A 15,808-nucleotide genomic window follows, 5' to 3' on the forward strand; every position below is an offset into this window, starting at 1 on the left:
TCCCCTTGCAAATAGGACTGACTCCCTGCATATAGCAAACCCTCCCCCCCCCCCCCCCCCACCGCCCACCCCTCCCCAACCCCTGCACTCCAAAATTGGCTGGGAGAATGACGATCGCAGACACGGAAAGTGCTGTCTTATTGCAGCTTGTCAGACAGTTAATCAGCCTGTGAATCTTTCTACTATTTCACACCGTTCTCCAAGGGAAGGGAAGTGAAGATACCAAGAGTCAGGCCTTTCAGGAGTGAAGTTAGGAAACAAGGAAACACATCTACACACAAAGGGTGATAGAAGTTTGGAACTCTCTTCTGCAAATGACAATCGAGGCTCGACCAATTGTTAATTTTAAATCTGAGATTAATAGATTTTTCTTAACCAAGGATAATAAGGGATTGTGGGACAATGTTGAGTATATGGAGTTAGGTCACAGATCATTCATGATCTCATTGAATGGTGGAACAGGCTTGAGGGGCTGAATGGCCTGTTCCTGTTCCTTGTCCCTATTTGATGCACAGATGAAACACTTGCCAAGTTGAGTCTTGGTTGTTGCTCGATCTGGAATCTCACCATTTTAATTGTTGTTTTCTCTTCCCACCCTGGTAGACGGTCAGCAAGCTGGTGATTTTAGCCGCAAATATCTCCGTCATGTACAAATGTTCTGCTTTCAATAAGGTTGGACGTGATGACCGGGTCATCTATTTCTACGTGACAAGTGAGTGACTGAAACTTACTGATGTAAATCAAATGAATCATAGCCAGGAGATACTGATCAATCACAGAAATGACACAAAAGATCAAGTAATGCTCCCCTAGTGGCCTAGATTTGTAATTGCACCATCTTGTGTAGAAGTGAGGCATGAAGTGGGTACGGTAGCATAGTGGTTTTATTACTGGACTAGCTACATAGACGGGTGGACTAATGCTCCAGAGATATGGTTCAAATCCCACAACATGAGCTGGGGAACTTAAATTCAGTTCATTAATTAAATATGGGGAGGTGGTGGCATATTGGTAATGTCACTAGACTAGTAATCCAGAGCCCAGGCTAATGCTCTGAGGACATGGGTTTGAATTCCACCACGGCAGATGGTGAAATTTGAATTTAATTAATAAATCTGGAATTAAAAGCTATTCTAATGGTGACCATGAAACCATTGACAATTGTTGTAAAAACCCATCTGGTTCACTAATGTCCTTTAAGGCAGGAAATCTGCTGCCCTCTATCTGGTCTGGCCTACATGTGACTCCAGACCCACAGCAATGTAGTTAACTCTTAACTGCCCTCTGAAATGGCCTAGTAAGCTACTCAGCTTGAGGGCAATAAATGCTGGCGAGCAGCAGCAATAGTGATCATGAAACTACTAGATTGTCATAAAAACCCAACTGATTCACTGCCCTGTAGGGAAGGAAATCTGGCATTCTTATCTGGTCTGGACCTATGTATGACTACAGAACCACCACAATGTGGTTGATTCTTAATGGCCCTTTTAAATGACCTAGTAAGCCAGTAAAACTGCTACAACCTTCACCAGACGGACTGTTCAAAAAGGCACTTTTTTAAGGGCAATTACAGATGGTCAACCAATGCTGGAATGAATGAATTATAAAAGAAAAAAATCCAAAAGATATGTGTTTGAGTTCACTGATCTCAGCCTGTAGAGCTGTTACATTTTTGTCACAGTGTGTCTGGGCCACAGTCCGTTGCTTCTGGTAATTACCCGTTAACCGTTGGAGAGTGTGTGTGCGGATATTGGGTGAAGCCAGATGGGGCCTAGGAGTAATGCTCACCCAAATGGAATAGTGGCATCACGTAATGAGCCAGTCTGATATGCTACTGACTTGGACTGAGTGCTAGTATTCCCACCCCTGAACCAGCAGGTGCAAGGTTCAAACCCGAGTCCAGACTGTCCCAGAGCATTGGCTTGGAATTCTGAGCTGACATCCAGCAGGATGTGTGTCCGGTGGGTGTGATTGGCCCTCCACTTCATTGTTTGGGGTTGATGGAACCCATAAAACCTTTCCCATTATAGGACAGACCACCCCACCCCCCCCAACCACCCCAACTGGCTGGTAGAGAAATAGTCATGGCAATGGAAGGAGCAATCATGTTGCAGCTTGTCAGACTATTACCAGCCTGCAAATCCTTTTGCTTCTTCACACTGTTCTCCCAGGGAAGAACACAAAGATATCAAAACAACTGACTGACTAAACTCATTGTGCTGTTGGGAGACATTCAAAGAATCACAGGATCTCACCACACAGTCCAACTCTTTCCCCAGAGCCCTGCAATTTTTCCCCTTCAAATATTTATTCAATTTCCTGTTGAAAGTTATTAATGAATCTGCTTCCACCGCCCTTTCAGGCAGTGTATTCCAGATCACAACAAGTCACTGCAATTTTTTTTAAGAACTCCCGCTGGTTCTTTTACCAATTATCTGTATCCATTGGTCACTGATCCTCCTGCCAGTGGAAAAAATGCCACTTTCTTATTCAGAATTTTCAAAGTAAAACATATCTATTTCTCGCAGAGGCCCTGGTGACAAAGTAATTAATTCAGATTCAAACGTGGAGCTGAATTAACTTGCTCCTTTCCACTAGGTATCCCAGAAGGGTTTGGTATCGACCTGCAGCCTTCAGAGATTCCGGTGGAAGGCGAGAATGTGCAGCTACGTTGCAATGCTGATAACTACACGTATGAGAACCTGAGATGGTACCGGCTCCTGCCCAGCGCCCTCGAGGGGGAGCTTGGAGACCCTCCAGTCCTGGAGTGTAAGAGCATGCATCTCTACGCCAAGAAGATGCAAGGGGTGATGACAATGGACTCGCGGATGAAAGGCGTGGCACTTGAACTTCAGATCCCTAGCATTACGCTAAACGATGAGGGGGATTATGTGTGTGAGGTACAGAATAAGAAAACCGGGGAGAAGCACTGCCACAGGAAATACATCTTAGTACGAGGTGAGTACCACAGACATAAAGAACAGATATATAGAGAAGAGACCCTTTCATGAAAAAGTGCATCCTTGTGAGATGGAAAAATATACAGAAAGAATTTGTATTTTTTTAATTCATGATCTCCGGCTGACCTAAAGAGGTTAGAGCCAATGAAATACTTTTGAACTATTGTAAGACAGGAAAACATGGCAGTCAGTTTGGACACAGCAAGCTCCCACAAACAGCAATGTGATAATGACCAGATAATCTCTTTTTGTGATAAAGGTTGAAGGATAAATATTGGTCCAAAGGCAATGGGGAGAACTCCCTTGCTCTCCCTCATATAGTGCCACAGATTCTTCTGAGAGGGTAGATGGCGCCTCATTCTGCAAGTGTTTGAAGAAAAATTGCAGACTCCTAGGGCATCACAGGTTAGATACAGAGTAAAGATCCCTCTACACTGTCCCATTAAACAATCCCAAGGCAGGTAGAGCACGGGTTAGATACAAAGTAAAGCTCCCTCTACTCTAACTATCAAACAGTCCCAGGGTAGGTACAGCACGGGGTTAGATACAGAGTAAAGCTCCTTCTACACTGTCAACACTGTTGTAAAATGAACAATCAGTTCACTAAAGTCCTTCAGGGAAGGGAATTTTCCATCTTTCCCAATTTGACCTACATATGACTCCAGTCCCACATTGAGTGGTTTTACCAATACTTTCAGGGTGAGCCTTGTCAATGTTGGCAGTTCCAAGAAAAAAAAAACAGAGAAGGCTCACGTGCCATCAGAAAAGCGTTCCAAGGTATTTACTTTGCACAGATACGCTATGGGTGTTGAGGCCCTGGAGCTATCGGGGCGGCACAGTGGCGCAGTGGTTAGCACCGCAGCCTCACAGCTCCAGCGACCCGGGTTCAATTCTGGGTACTGCCTGTGTGGAGTTTGCAAGTTCTCCCTGTGTCTGCATGGGCTTCCTCCGGGTGCTCCGGTTTCCTCCCACATGCCAAAGACTTGCAGGTTGATAGGTTAATTGGCCATTATAAATTGCCCCTAGTATAGGTAGGTGGTAGGGAAATATAGGGACAGGTGGGGATGTGGTAGGAATATGGAATTAGTGTAGGATTAGTATAAATGGGTGGTTGATGGTCGGCACAGACTCAGTGGGCCGAAGGGCCTGTTTCAGTGCTGTATCTGTAAACTAAAACTAAACTATGTGTGCGCCTGAGCGTGAGGTCACATTGTACAAGATTTACCTGATGCTAAGTTCTAAATCTTCCTGCAGCTCGGGAGAGCCCAAGTTTGCTCGTCAACCTGACCAATGTCTCAGTCAACGTCAGTGACTCCATCCAGATGAACTGTAGAGCCAGCGGCACTCCCCACCCCACGGTCATCTGGTTCAAAGACGACAAACCACTCCATGAACTCTCAGGTAAGATCCCAAGTTCAGACTACTTTTAGCTGTCTCTCGGTCCAGTTTTCATCCCTTTCCTTTGATGAATTGACTCCAGCAGCAAGCAGAGGACAGAGAAATGGCCCATGAATAATCCTCTGTTGCACTGCCCCTGTGGCCTGGTCTGATTCTCTAGTCTTTAACCAGGAGAAGCAAGTCTGGCACTCTCATACAAAAGGAAAGATTAGATTAGAGATACAGCACTGAAACAGGCCCTTCGGCCCACCGAGTCTGTGCCGAACATCAACCACCCATTTATACTAATCCTACACTAATCCCATATTCCTACCAAACATCCCCACCTGTCCCTATATTTCCCTACCACCTACCTATACCAGTGACAATTTATAATGGCCAATTTACCAATCAACCTGCAAGTCTTTTGGCTTGTGGGAGGAAACCGGAGTACCCGGAGAAAACCCACGCAGACACAGGGAGAACTTGCAAACTCCACACAGGCAGTACCCGGAATCGAACCCGGGTCCCTGGAGCTGTGAGGCTGCGGTGCTAACCACTGTGCCGCTGTGCCGAAAGTTCTGCAGATGCTGGAAATCTGAAATAAAAACAGAAAATTCTGGGATTACTCAGCAGGTCAGGGAACATCTGTGGACAGAAAAAGAATGAACCTTTCAACAGAACCATGCTGCCAGATCTGCTGAGTATTTCCAGCATTTTCTGTTTTTATTTCTGTCACTTAAATGTTTTGGGAGCCTTTATCCAATACTCCAGGCATCATGTATGCTCTCTCTACCCATTTAATCTCCTTCCACAGCCCATGTACATTCTACCCTATATTACGACTGAGGTAGGAGCAACACACTGTTAATTCAGTCCCATCACTCCACAGGTTGCAACATATTAAAGTTTCCCCACCCAACCGGAAAACTGCCAAATTAAACACTCTAGTAACCCCCGCAATAAAACAGACCAAACCAGGTATCTTTAGAGAATAACAAATTAACTATTTATTAAAACTAAATCTTAAACACTATTAAGATAAACCAATGTCTAAAGACCTTATAACTTCTTATTTTAATCTAACTCCCTCATTTACACACATACACTCAAAAATCACAGTAAACCGTTTTTTTTTAAATGATGTTTTAAAAATTAGCTGTTTCTTAAGAATAAATAAATAACTGGCTTATCAGTCTTTGTGGGTTATGCTCCTGATGGGCGAGGTGTTCGAATGTGTAAATAATCAAATGCCACTCAAAGTCGCTACGTGGATCCGATGCAATAGTCTCTTAGTAGATAGGCATTCAAAACACTTAGGCTGCAGCAGGCATCAAACAGTTCGATCAACAGGTTTACTTGAATTTTAAAACCGACAGTCTCTCAGTCGAAACTTTAGTGCAAATTCCAGAAAAAACAGTCAAGAGAGAGTCAATCTTGAAGCAAAGACTCTTAGATTGGAATAAAGAAAAGGAATTTTGCTACCTCCCGCAATACAAATGGCCTCTTCAAAGCATTTTTTTTTTCCTGCTTAGGCAATTAACCTGGCATGTAGCTCCTTGTAGAATTTCTGCTGAGAAATAGACAGCTGTTTTCTTCAGTAGCATGCTTCACTGGTGTCTCTCAAAACTGGTTTCAGCTGGTTTTAACACACAGTTAAATTGTCATAGTACACCATGTGACCTTGCTCTCCTGCTGTGGCCTAGGGACAGGTGCAACCGCTAGCACACTCTGCCTCAGAAATCCAAAAGCTTTTCTCTCATCTTAAAGATACACTGTTTTTAACATAGTCTTAAAGGCACACTGTTTTAATCCGAGGAGAAAATAAATACGGTTCCGTGACACTTATCACGGACTCTACCCGCTCGTTTAATCTCCTCCCACAGCCCAAGTACACTCTACCCTATCACTGACTCTACCCACCCATTTAATCTTTCACAGCCCATATACACTCCACACTATCATAGATGCTATCCATCCATTTAATCTCCTCCCATAGCCCAAGTGGAACCCTACCCGCAAAAGTGCTCCCCTCCATGCCCCCAATTCTCCCAACATTGGCATCAGCAACAGAGGGTCCCCAGGGGCTTATTCCAATGTGGTCACTTTGTGCATGGATTCCCAGAGCCATATCATAAACATATGAAATTGACAGCAAAAAAAGATCATGATGGCCAGAGCAACATGACTAGACACGCACCCTCACCCTCTCCCCAATTCACCTCACCTCACACATCACCCGAGGCATAAACCCAGAACGAATAAGGGAATGAATACTCTGGAAAATTCCTCTCCGGCCTCCTCAGGTGATGGAAACCAGTCCAGGAGATCGCATGGACCAAGTGTTATCTGTAAAAAACATTAGCTTCTATATGACGCCAACTCTGCCCCAGTCAGGAACCAGTTCAGCTCCTTCTTGAAGGCAGCACCCACACCAGCTGGCAGCTCCTTCCAGAGGCTGAAGTTGTGTCTTTACAATTCACTCAGAGTTTGTTGCTGTGAAAAACTTGAATAAGTTATTTTCAAAGCTCTCCTGGTGGCTTGGCAAATTGACGGACCCCTTGCTGTGGCAGTGGGGAGTCTAGAGCAGGGAAGTCTCCATTTCCAGTCCGAGTCTGTGCTAAGTGTTTTTTTTAATTCTTTCATGGGATGTGGGCGTCTCTGGCAAGGACAGCATTTGTTGCCCATCCCGAATTGTCCTTGAACTGAGTGGCTTGCTCGGCCATATCAGAGGGCAGTTAAGAGTCACCCACATTGCTGTGGGTCTGGAGTCACATGTAGGTCAGACCGGGTAAAGACAGTAGTTTGCCTTCTCTAAAGGGCATTAGTGAACCAGATGGATTTTTACGACAATCGATTAAAGTTTCATGGTATCACTACTGAGACTAGCTTTTAGTTCCAGATTTTTTATTAATTAATTGAATTTAAATTCCACCAGCTGCCGTGGTGGGATTTGAACCTGTGTCTCCAGAACACTAGCTTGGGCCTCTGGATTGCTAGTCCAGTGAAATTACCACCACACCACTGAAATCGATTTCAGCCTGAGTAGGGATAGTTTGTAAGTAGAGTGTCCTATTCCTGAGCTCTCCTGGGTCAGAGACGATTCCTGATCACTATACAGTGGTTCCCATCAACAAGGAGAGACTGGAGAAGCTGGCATTGTTCTCTTTAGAGAACAGAAGGTTAAAAGGAGATTTGATAGAGGCGTTCAAAACAATGAAGGGTTTTAATGGAGCAAATAAGGAGAAACTGTTTCTACTAACAGGGGAATTGGTAACCAGAGGACACCAATTGAAAATAATTGACAAAAGAACCAGTGTGGAGATGAAGTGATTTTTTTTTACGCAGCGAGCTGTTGTGATATGAAATGCACTGCCTGAAAGGGTGGAAGAAGATTCAATAGTAACTTTCATATGGGAAATTGGATAAATATTTGAAGGGGAAAAGTTTACAGGACGATGGGAAAGAGCAGGGAGGTGGGACAAATTAGATAACTACCAAAGAGCCAGTACAGGGATGATGATGGGCTGATTAGCCTTCTCTTTCGCTGCCCAGTTCTATAATTCAGTGGGTGTTGTATGTGGAAAGAGTGCAGCTTGATTATTACACATTGCCGCCTCCTGTTGTTGACTAGCTTGTGATCCTGACTCACACAGAGAAAATGACTAAAGGTCATTGGACGAAGGTACTAATGGAAGACCCATGGCAGTGTTCAGGAAAAGGTCTGAAAAAGGGAATGCGGAGGTGGGAGGGGGATTGGCGAGAGTGGAGATAAAAACTATCTAATGCAAAGTGTGTTTGTGTCCAGGGGTTGTCCTCACAGAGCAAAACCAAACACTGACCATCCAACGGGTGCAAGAGGACGACTCTGGATTGTACAAGTGCTTCGCCTGTAACTCCAAGGGCTGCGTAAATTCATCCGCCATCATCTCTGTCGAAGGTCAGTCATCGCTTCCACATCGATGTTAACAAGCAAATCCATTACTGAACTGAAGAGGGAGCAGTGACTAAGGGGGAAGCAATGGCTGATCCCCTTTAGCTTGACTTGTTGCCTCATGAAGCCCATCATTTTGGGGTCTTTTAGGACCATTTTGGGAGCTTATTTGGAGCCTTGAAGCTCAATGAAGACTCCCAGAAAATAATTTTAAAAAAGAAAAAGACTTGCATTTCTACATCACCTTTCATGACTTTGGGATGTCCCAAAGCACTTTACAGCCAATGAAGTCACTGCTGTAGTGTCAGAAACGTGGAACTTTGCACACAGCAAGATCACACAAAAGCAATGTGATGATCACCAGATAAATCTGTTTTTAGTGAGTTTGGTTGAGGGATAAATATTGGTCCAGGCCACCAGGGGGAATTCCCCTGCTCTTCATCAAAACATTGCTGTGGGATCCTGTATATCCACCAAAGAGGGCAGACGGGCCTTCAAATTAACCTCACCCAAAAGCTGGCACCTCTGACAGTGCAGCAGTCCCTCAGTACTGGTACTGGAATGTTGGCATCGTTTATGTGCTCCACTCTCTGGCGTGGGATTTGAACTCACAACCTTCTGACTCAGGCAAGAGTGTTACCCACTGAGCCATGTCTGTTCTATTAGATTACTCCTATTCTGTACTGGTTTCTTGTCTGGTCATGGTGAGCTGCCTTCTTGAACTGCTGCAGTCCATGTGGTGACGGTGCTCCCACTGCGCTGTTAGGAATGGAGTTCCAGGATTTTCATCCAAAGTTGATGAAGGAACCTCGATACATGTCCAAGTTGAGATAGTATGTGACATGGAGGGGAATCAGTGTTGGTCGTGTTCTCATTCCCTGGTGCCCTCATCCTTCTAGGTGGTGGAGGTCATGGCTTTGGGAGGTTCTGCTAAAAAATAGTGGAATCATTTCCGTGTCATCTAAGCTCAGACATCCCAGACCCTGCCTTAAATTATCAGTAAAGGGCTAATGGTATAATTGGATACACTTCTTTGAAGAATAATTTCCCTTTCTCTGGTTGTGTGCTAGTCCTAGTAATGCTGCTACCATTTGTGGTTGTTGTGTCACATGACAGGAAAAGCATTTCCTTCAACAGGAAAATAAAGCATGTGGTCACATCACATGACCCTTCATTGATAACAACGTCAGAAAGCTACTACCCTGGGTAACTATATTATGTGTATAGAAAGAAATCTAAACTTCACAGACAAATTGAGTGATTATCTAAACTAGATCTTTGGTATTTTTATATCTTAGATTTTTTGTATTTTTGGCCAATAAATGATTTGTGTATAGCCTAGTTTAAGTGAAACATGAACAACAACTTGCACCTATATAGTGCCTTTAACATAGTAAAATGTCCCAAGGTGCTTCATAGGAGTGTTGTCACACAAAATGTGACACATAAGGAAATAATAGCGCAGGTGGCCAAAAGCTTGGTCAAAGATGTAGGTTTTTAAGGAGTATTTTAAAGGAAGAGAGAGAGGCAAAGAGATTTAGGTTGCCCAGGCAACTGAAGGCACGGCAACCAATAGTGGAGTGATTAAAATTGGGGATGCGCAAGAAACCAGAATTGGAGGAGCACAGAGACCTCAGAGCGTTGTGGGGTTGGAGGAAGTTACAGAGATAGGGGGAGAAGTGAGGCCATGGAGGGATGTGAAATCAAGGATAAGAATTTAAAAATTGAGGCATTGCCAGACTTAGAGCCAATGTAGGTCAGCGAATACATGGGGCGAAGGGTGAACAGATTGTGAGGTGAGTTAGGATACGGCCAGCGGAGTATTGGATAAGCTGAGGTGTACAGAGTATACATATAATGGATTTTTTTCCCCCATTTTTGGCCTTTGCCCTCCTGCTGGGGTCTGTTGCTCATCCTCCAGTACCTCATTCGTTCAAGTGCGAGAGTCCAGACCATGAGTATCAGTGAACTAATTGACCATTGGCTGCCAACCCCAGTCCTGTCCCCACTCATTGTTCACCAATGCATTGAAAGCACGTGGACTGCATGTGAGCGCTGGATCAGGCTCAACAATGAGGACTTTCACAGTCAAATAGCCTGTCAGCATTCATGAAGGGCTGTGGGTGCCCCTGAAACTGTACTCCAGTGAGAGGCAACACCTTCAATGTCAATATCTCCTCAAATCAGAGACATAAAAACACAGAAGGTGGCTATTCAGCCCATCATGCCGATGCTGGCTCATTGAAAAATCCCCCTTTTTGTGTGTAACCCTAAGTTCCTCACCCTCAAGTAACTGTCCAACTGCATTTTAAAATTATTTTTGGAACCACCTTTTCAGGTTGACCATTCCAGATCCTGACAACCCACTGAGTGGGGAAAAAAGTTCTCCAAATTTCCCATCTAGATCTTGTGCCAATGCTTTGAAAATGATGACCTCGACATGATTCTTGCTCTCTGCTAAAGATTGACAATGACAGCACCAACCACAAAGTTTATACGTGACACAAAATAAATGCTGGAACTTTCAATGGTTCAAGTCTTCACCAAAGCAAAGATTTAAAGAAGCTCCCATTCCTAATGCGATTCATTCCCATTTTAAACAGGAGGTGATGATAAATCAAATATCGAAGTTGTGATCCTGGTTGGGACTGGAGTTATTGCAGTCTTCTTCTGGGTTCTGCTCATCCTCATCTTCTGTAATGTCAAGCGGGTAAGATTTCTGGGGGTAAGTGGTGCAGTGGGTTCATCTTTTCTTTAATGTATTAAAATTTAGAATCTATGTACCATCTCCATATTCTTAACTCATTGTTTCCCAAAAGTTCTGAACTTTGAAAGTCCTTGCCCCATCAAACTGTGGATCTCTGTCCCTCTCTCAGTCTCCCCTCCAAACTATGGAATTCTTCACCTCCCTCAGTCATTTCTTCTGCCCTTCTTCCGATGGTTTAAGAAGGAAATCTTCAGGATGTTGCAAAGCTTTACAACCAGTGAATTACTTTTAGAAGTGTGGTCACTGTTGCAATGTATGAAATGTGGCAACCATTTTTCACACAGCAAGATCCCACAAACAGCAATGAGATAAATGACCAGATAATATGCTTTTAGTGATGTTGTTTAAGGGATAAATATTGCCCTCCGACAGTGCTATGCCCACTCAGTACCACCCCTCCGACAGTGCAGCACACCCTCAGTTACCGCCCCTCTGACAGTGCAGCACAGCCTTAGTACTGCACTGGGAATGTCAGCCTGGATTTTGTGCTCAAACCCCTGGAGTGGGTTTTGAATCCACAAGCTTCTGACTTGGAGGTCAATGTACCACCCACTGAGCCGCAGTCGACACCAGGTCAATCTATAAGCTTTTAAAATGCATCCCTAGTTCCTGATTTATCAAAACCAAAATATTGCAAATGCTGAAAATCTGAAATAAAAACAGAAATTGCTGGAAATACTCAGCGGGTCAGGTAGTATCTGTGGAGAAAGAATCTGTGGAGTGGCGACAGATCATCGACCTGAAACATTAACTCTGTTTCTCTTTCCACAGATGCTGCCTGACCTGCTGAGTATTTCCAGCATTTTCTATTTTTATTCCTGATTTATCATATCTTTTCTCCGACTCTTTAACCTTGATGATATCTCGCATTGTGGGAACTGGGCCTTCACCTGGGCTTCACTATTTATAAATAAAGTTCTGTCATCATAGTTTGGGGATTTGGTAAAGTCTATCACCTGACATTGCTTTCAGTATGTACTTGTGTTCTCATATTAAGAACAAAGGAACAGGAGACATTCAGTCCCTCAAACCTGCTCTGCCATTCAATTAGATCATGGTTTACCTGTACCACAAATATATTTACCCACCTTTGCTCCATTTCTCTCGATTCCCTTACCTGTTTCTGTGCTGTATATTCTACGTAATAAGAATCTGGTGATTCAGTCTTGAAAGTTTCCACACAACCTTTGGGGGAAAGGAATCCCATTCTGGCTTAACCTACTTGACCTCCTCCACAGCCTCATTGCATCCGATTTCTGCAGCCCTACACCTGAGGGTACCATCCACCTCCCATTCTGCACTAGAGGATGAGTGGGAAATCGACTCTTATTTACCTATCTGAAGATCCAACACCCTCCAAATTTCCACAGCTCTGCTAGCTTGTGTAAACTGGGTGTCTTCTCAATATTGCTTTTTACTGTATTGTGAATGATGTACCATATGGTTTAGTTGCAAGTTCACTGCCTGAGAAGAGGGTCCTGAGCCATCCATTCCACCAAAGAATGCCTGACCCCTGTTAAGTTAGCTGCTCTTGATCAGCACCATCCATCCACTGTGCCCCTAGGGCAGGTCCTAACTCAAGCCTCACTGAGCTGGTTCCCTGTTTTCTTCCTCTTTTGTCTCCAAAGAACATTCTTCCAGGTGGGCTGCAACCAAGGCTAAAGCTCCACATCCTCCCGTCCAACCCCTTAGCATGGTGAGGGGGACCCACTTGCACCTATTGGTCACAAATCTCCTCACTGGATTTTAACCCAGTAATCAGAACCAGTCCTCTGAATACAGTGGGTTCCAACCCTACCCTACCCTTCTGATTCTAAAGTGGGAACACTACCTGAACTAGTGGCCACTCCATCCAGATGTCAGTCCCCCACTGGATTTCAGCCCACTATATAGAGGCCATATTCTACTCTCCATTCATCAGGACTGTTTGCAGCCAGGCTTGAACTCTTCAACCTCTGATTCAGAGGTTGTGTAGGCTAGCCCTGAGTTAAAGGCGTGCTCCCTTTTGTAGGGACAATATCAGGCAGCATTCCTGCTCCTGGCCACTGCCCCAAAAATTCCGCTGGCGGTAATTGCGTGCAGCAACTGGGGGGGGTTAACAGGTGTGATGCCCCCAATGGTACAATAGCTTTCCTGCCTCAGTGGCTATTGTCACACGTGACAAGGGTCACTTGCGCCAGGTCAGGTGGGTCTCCAAACCCCAATCAGCAACTTCAGGAGAGGAGAAGAAGAAATTTGCTTTTCAGATAACAGCTGAGAATCCAACAGAAATCTGACATGATGGTCTTTATTCCAGACGAGTCCAGCTGATATAAAAACCGGATACCTGTCGATAATCATGGATCCGGATGAGATCCCGTTGGATGAGCAGTGCGAGTACCTGCCCTATGATTCCAGCAAGTGGGAGTTCCCACGGGACAGGCTGCGACTTGGTGAGGTCCTCTCAGCTCCTGCGGACAGGACAAGTTGTCCTTTTTTAAGTAGTTAATCAGCTGCTAAATTTCCGATTACTGCTGTGTGTTTTTAGGCAAAACTCTGGGTCATGGAGCATTTGGGAAAGTTGTTGAAGCTTCAGCTTTTGGAATTGACAAAAGCAGCAGCTGCAAGACCGTGGCAGTGAAAATGTTAAAAGGTGAGTCCACAATTCACCAGTGGGGTCATGTAAAAATATTTAACCAGAGACCTTCAGCATTTCCTTCCTATTTAATCCAAATTCATCTCCCCATATTCCTCAATCCTACCTACCCAATAATGTCCTTTAGGAAAGAGGAATTGAGCACAAAAGCAGGGAAGTTATGCTGAACCTTTATAAAGCTCTGGTTAGGCCCCAACTGGAGTATTGCGTCCAGTTCTGGTCACCACACTTTAGGAAGGATATGCGGTCCTTGAAAGGGCGCAGAGGAGATTTACCAGAACGATACCAGGGATGGGGGATTTTAGTTACAAGTTTAGGTTAGAAAAACTGGGGTTGTTCTCCTTAGAACAAAGAAGATTGAGGCGTGATTTATTAGAAGTGTACAAGATTATGACAGGCTTAAATACATTAGACAATGAAAAGCTGTTCCCATTAACTCATGGTACAAGGACTAGTGGAAACAGATGGAAGGTTTTGGGCAAGAGATGCAGGGGGAATATAAGGAAGAACCTTTTTACATAGCGGGTGATAATAACCTGGAACTTGCTGCCCATAAGGGTGGTGGAAGTGGACACAATCAATGACTTCAAAAGGATATTGGACGGCCACTTAACAAAATAGATTTGCAGGGCCACGGGGATCGACCAGGGAGAGGGACTGACTGAATAGCTCCGTGGAGAGCCGGCATGGACTCGATAGGCCAAATGGCCTCCTTCTGTGCCGTAAATGACTCTATGAAACCTGCCATCCTTACCCGGTCTGGACCTATATGTGACTCCAGCCCCCACCAACCTGGTTTGTTCTTAACTGCCTCTGAAGTTGCTTAGCAAGACACTGAGTTTCTATCAAACCTGCTACCAGTGGTTCAAAAGGCAGGTCCATGAACATCACAGGGCAACCAGGGATCGGCAATAATTGTAGGCTTTGCCAGCAATGCCCAAATCCCAAGAATGAATAATTTTTAGAGACCCATGAAAATATTAATCTCCACAGCTTCTGGTAATCGGATGGATGGATCCTAACTGTGGGAGTGTCCCAGAACGGCTCAGTTACTCTCAGGTCTTCAGTAAGATTCAAAGAAAGACAGCTGATGGATGTAACTGCATATCCCTTCAGGATTGGGATTAGACTTTGCATAGATAAATGGAGACTGGGAGTTATGTTTTTTATTCTCATTCTTGGAATTTGGGCATTACTGACAAGGCCAGCATTTATTGCCTATCCCTAATTGTCCTTGAGAAGGTGGTGGTGAGCTGCCTTCTTGAACTGCCACAGTCTATGTGATGTAGGTACACCCATAGTACTGTTATGGAGGGAGTTCCAGGATTTTGACCCAGCGACAGTAAAGGAATGGTGATATAGTTCCAAGTCAGGATGGTGTGTGTCTTGAAAGGGAACTCGGAGGATGCGCCCTTGTCCTTCTAGGTAGTAGAGGTCGCAGGTTTGGATGATGCTGTCAAAGGAGCCTTGGTGAATTGCTGCAGTGCATCTTGTAGATGGTACACACTGCTGCCATGGTGCACTAACAGTGCAGCAACTGACATTTGAGATGGTGGATAGGCTGCCAGTCAAGCAGACTGCTTTGACCCAGATGGTGTCGAGCTTCTTGTTGGAGCTGCGCTCATCCAGTTATGTGGAGAGTATTCCACCACACTCCTGATTTGCACCTTGTGGGAAGTCTTTGGGGAGCCAAAAGGTGAATTATTCGCTGCAGAATTTTGAGAATTCCCATCCTCAGACCTGTTCTTGTAGCCGTAGTATTTGTGACCAGCCCAGTTGAGATGACCATATACTTCAGGTGAAAGAGTGGGAGGCAACGGGGGAATATCTGTGGAGGCCAGTGGTAAATTTAAGGGTTAATATGGATGTGAATTTTCCGTTATGTAGATGGAGCCACAGCGAATGAACACAAGGCACTGATGTCAGAACTGAAGATTCTCATTCACATTGGAAACCACCTCAACGTTGTCAATCTCCTGGGAGCCTGCACAAAAGCAAATGGTAAACAGGGACAACAGGGACCGAACCATTGTGTTAATCTCTGTTCCTGTCAGTGGAGGCATCACATTCATTGCACCTCTTCATATTGCTCATTCATTGTCCTGATCAGCCATCACTCCCTGCACTACATTGGC

The 15,808-nt window shown here is 44.6% G+C and overlaps 1 protein-coding gene across 2 annotated transcripts in view; it reads left to right on the top strand.

Moving 5' to 3' along the window:
* The window catches only part of flt4 (fms related receptor tyrosine kinase 4), a 262,662-nt gene that overhangs the window by 197,470 nt on the left and 49,384 nt on the right, over positions 1–15,808 (top strand). For both annotated transcript variants that reach the window (XM_068044014.1, XM_068044013.1), the window contains 8 exons: positions 604–712; positions 2,599–2,958; positions 4,215–4,361; positions 8,146–8,277; positions 10,875–10,996; positions 13,335–13,470; positions 13,566–13,670; positions 15,561–15,674. In XM_068044014.1, the coding sequence (XP_067900115.1) occupies positions 604–712; positions 2,599–2,958; positions 4,215–4,361; positions 8,146–8,277; positions 10,875–10,996; positions 13,335–13,470; positions 13,566–13,670; positions 15,561–15,674 (1,225 nt within the window). The remainder of the gene's footprint in view (positions 1–603; positions 713–2,598; positions 2,959–4,214; positions 4,362–8,145; positions 8,278–10,874; positions 10,997–13,334; positions 13,471–13,565; positions 13,671–15,560; positions 15,675–15,808) is intronic.

This window comes from Heterodontus francisci, chromosome 12 (genome assembly GCF_036365525.1).
Source record: "Heterodontus francisci isolate sHetFra1 chromosome 12, sHetFra1.hap1, whole genome shotgun sequence".
In the NCBI taxonomy this organism is placed as follows: domain Eukaryota; kingdom Metazoa; phylum Chordata; class Chondrichthyes; order Heterodontiformes; family Heterodontidae; genus Heterodontus; species Heterodontus francisci.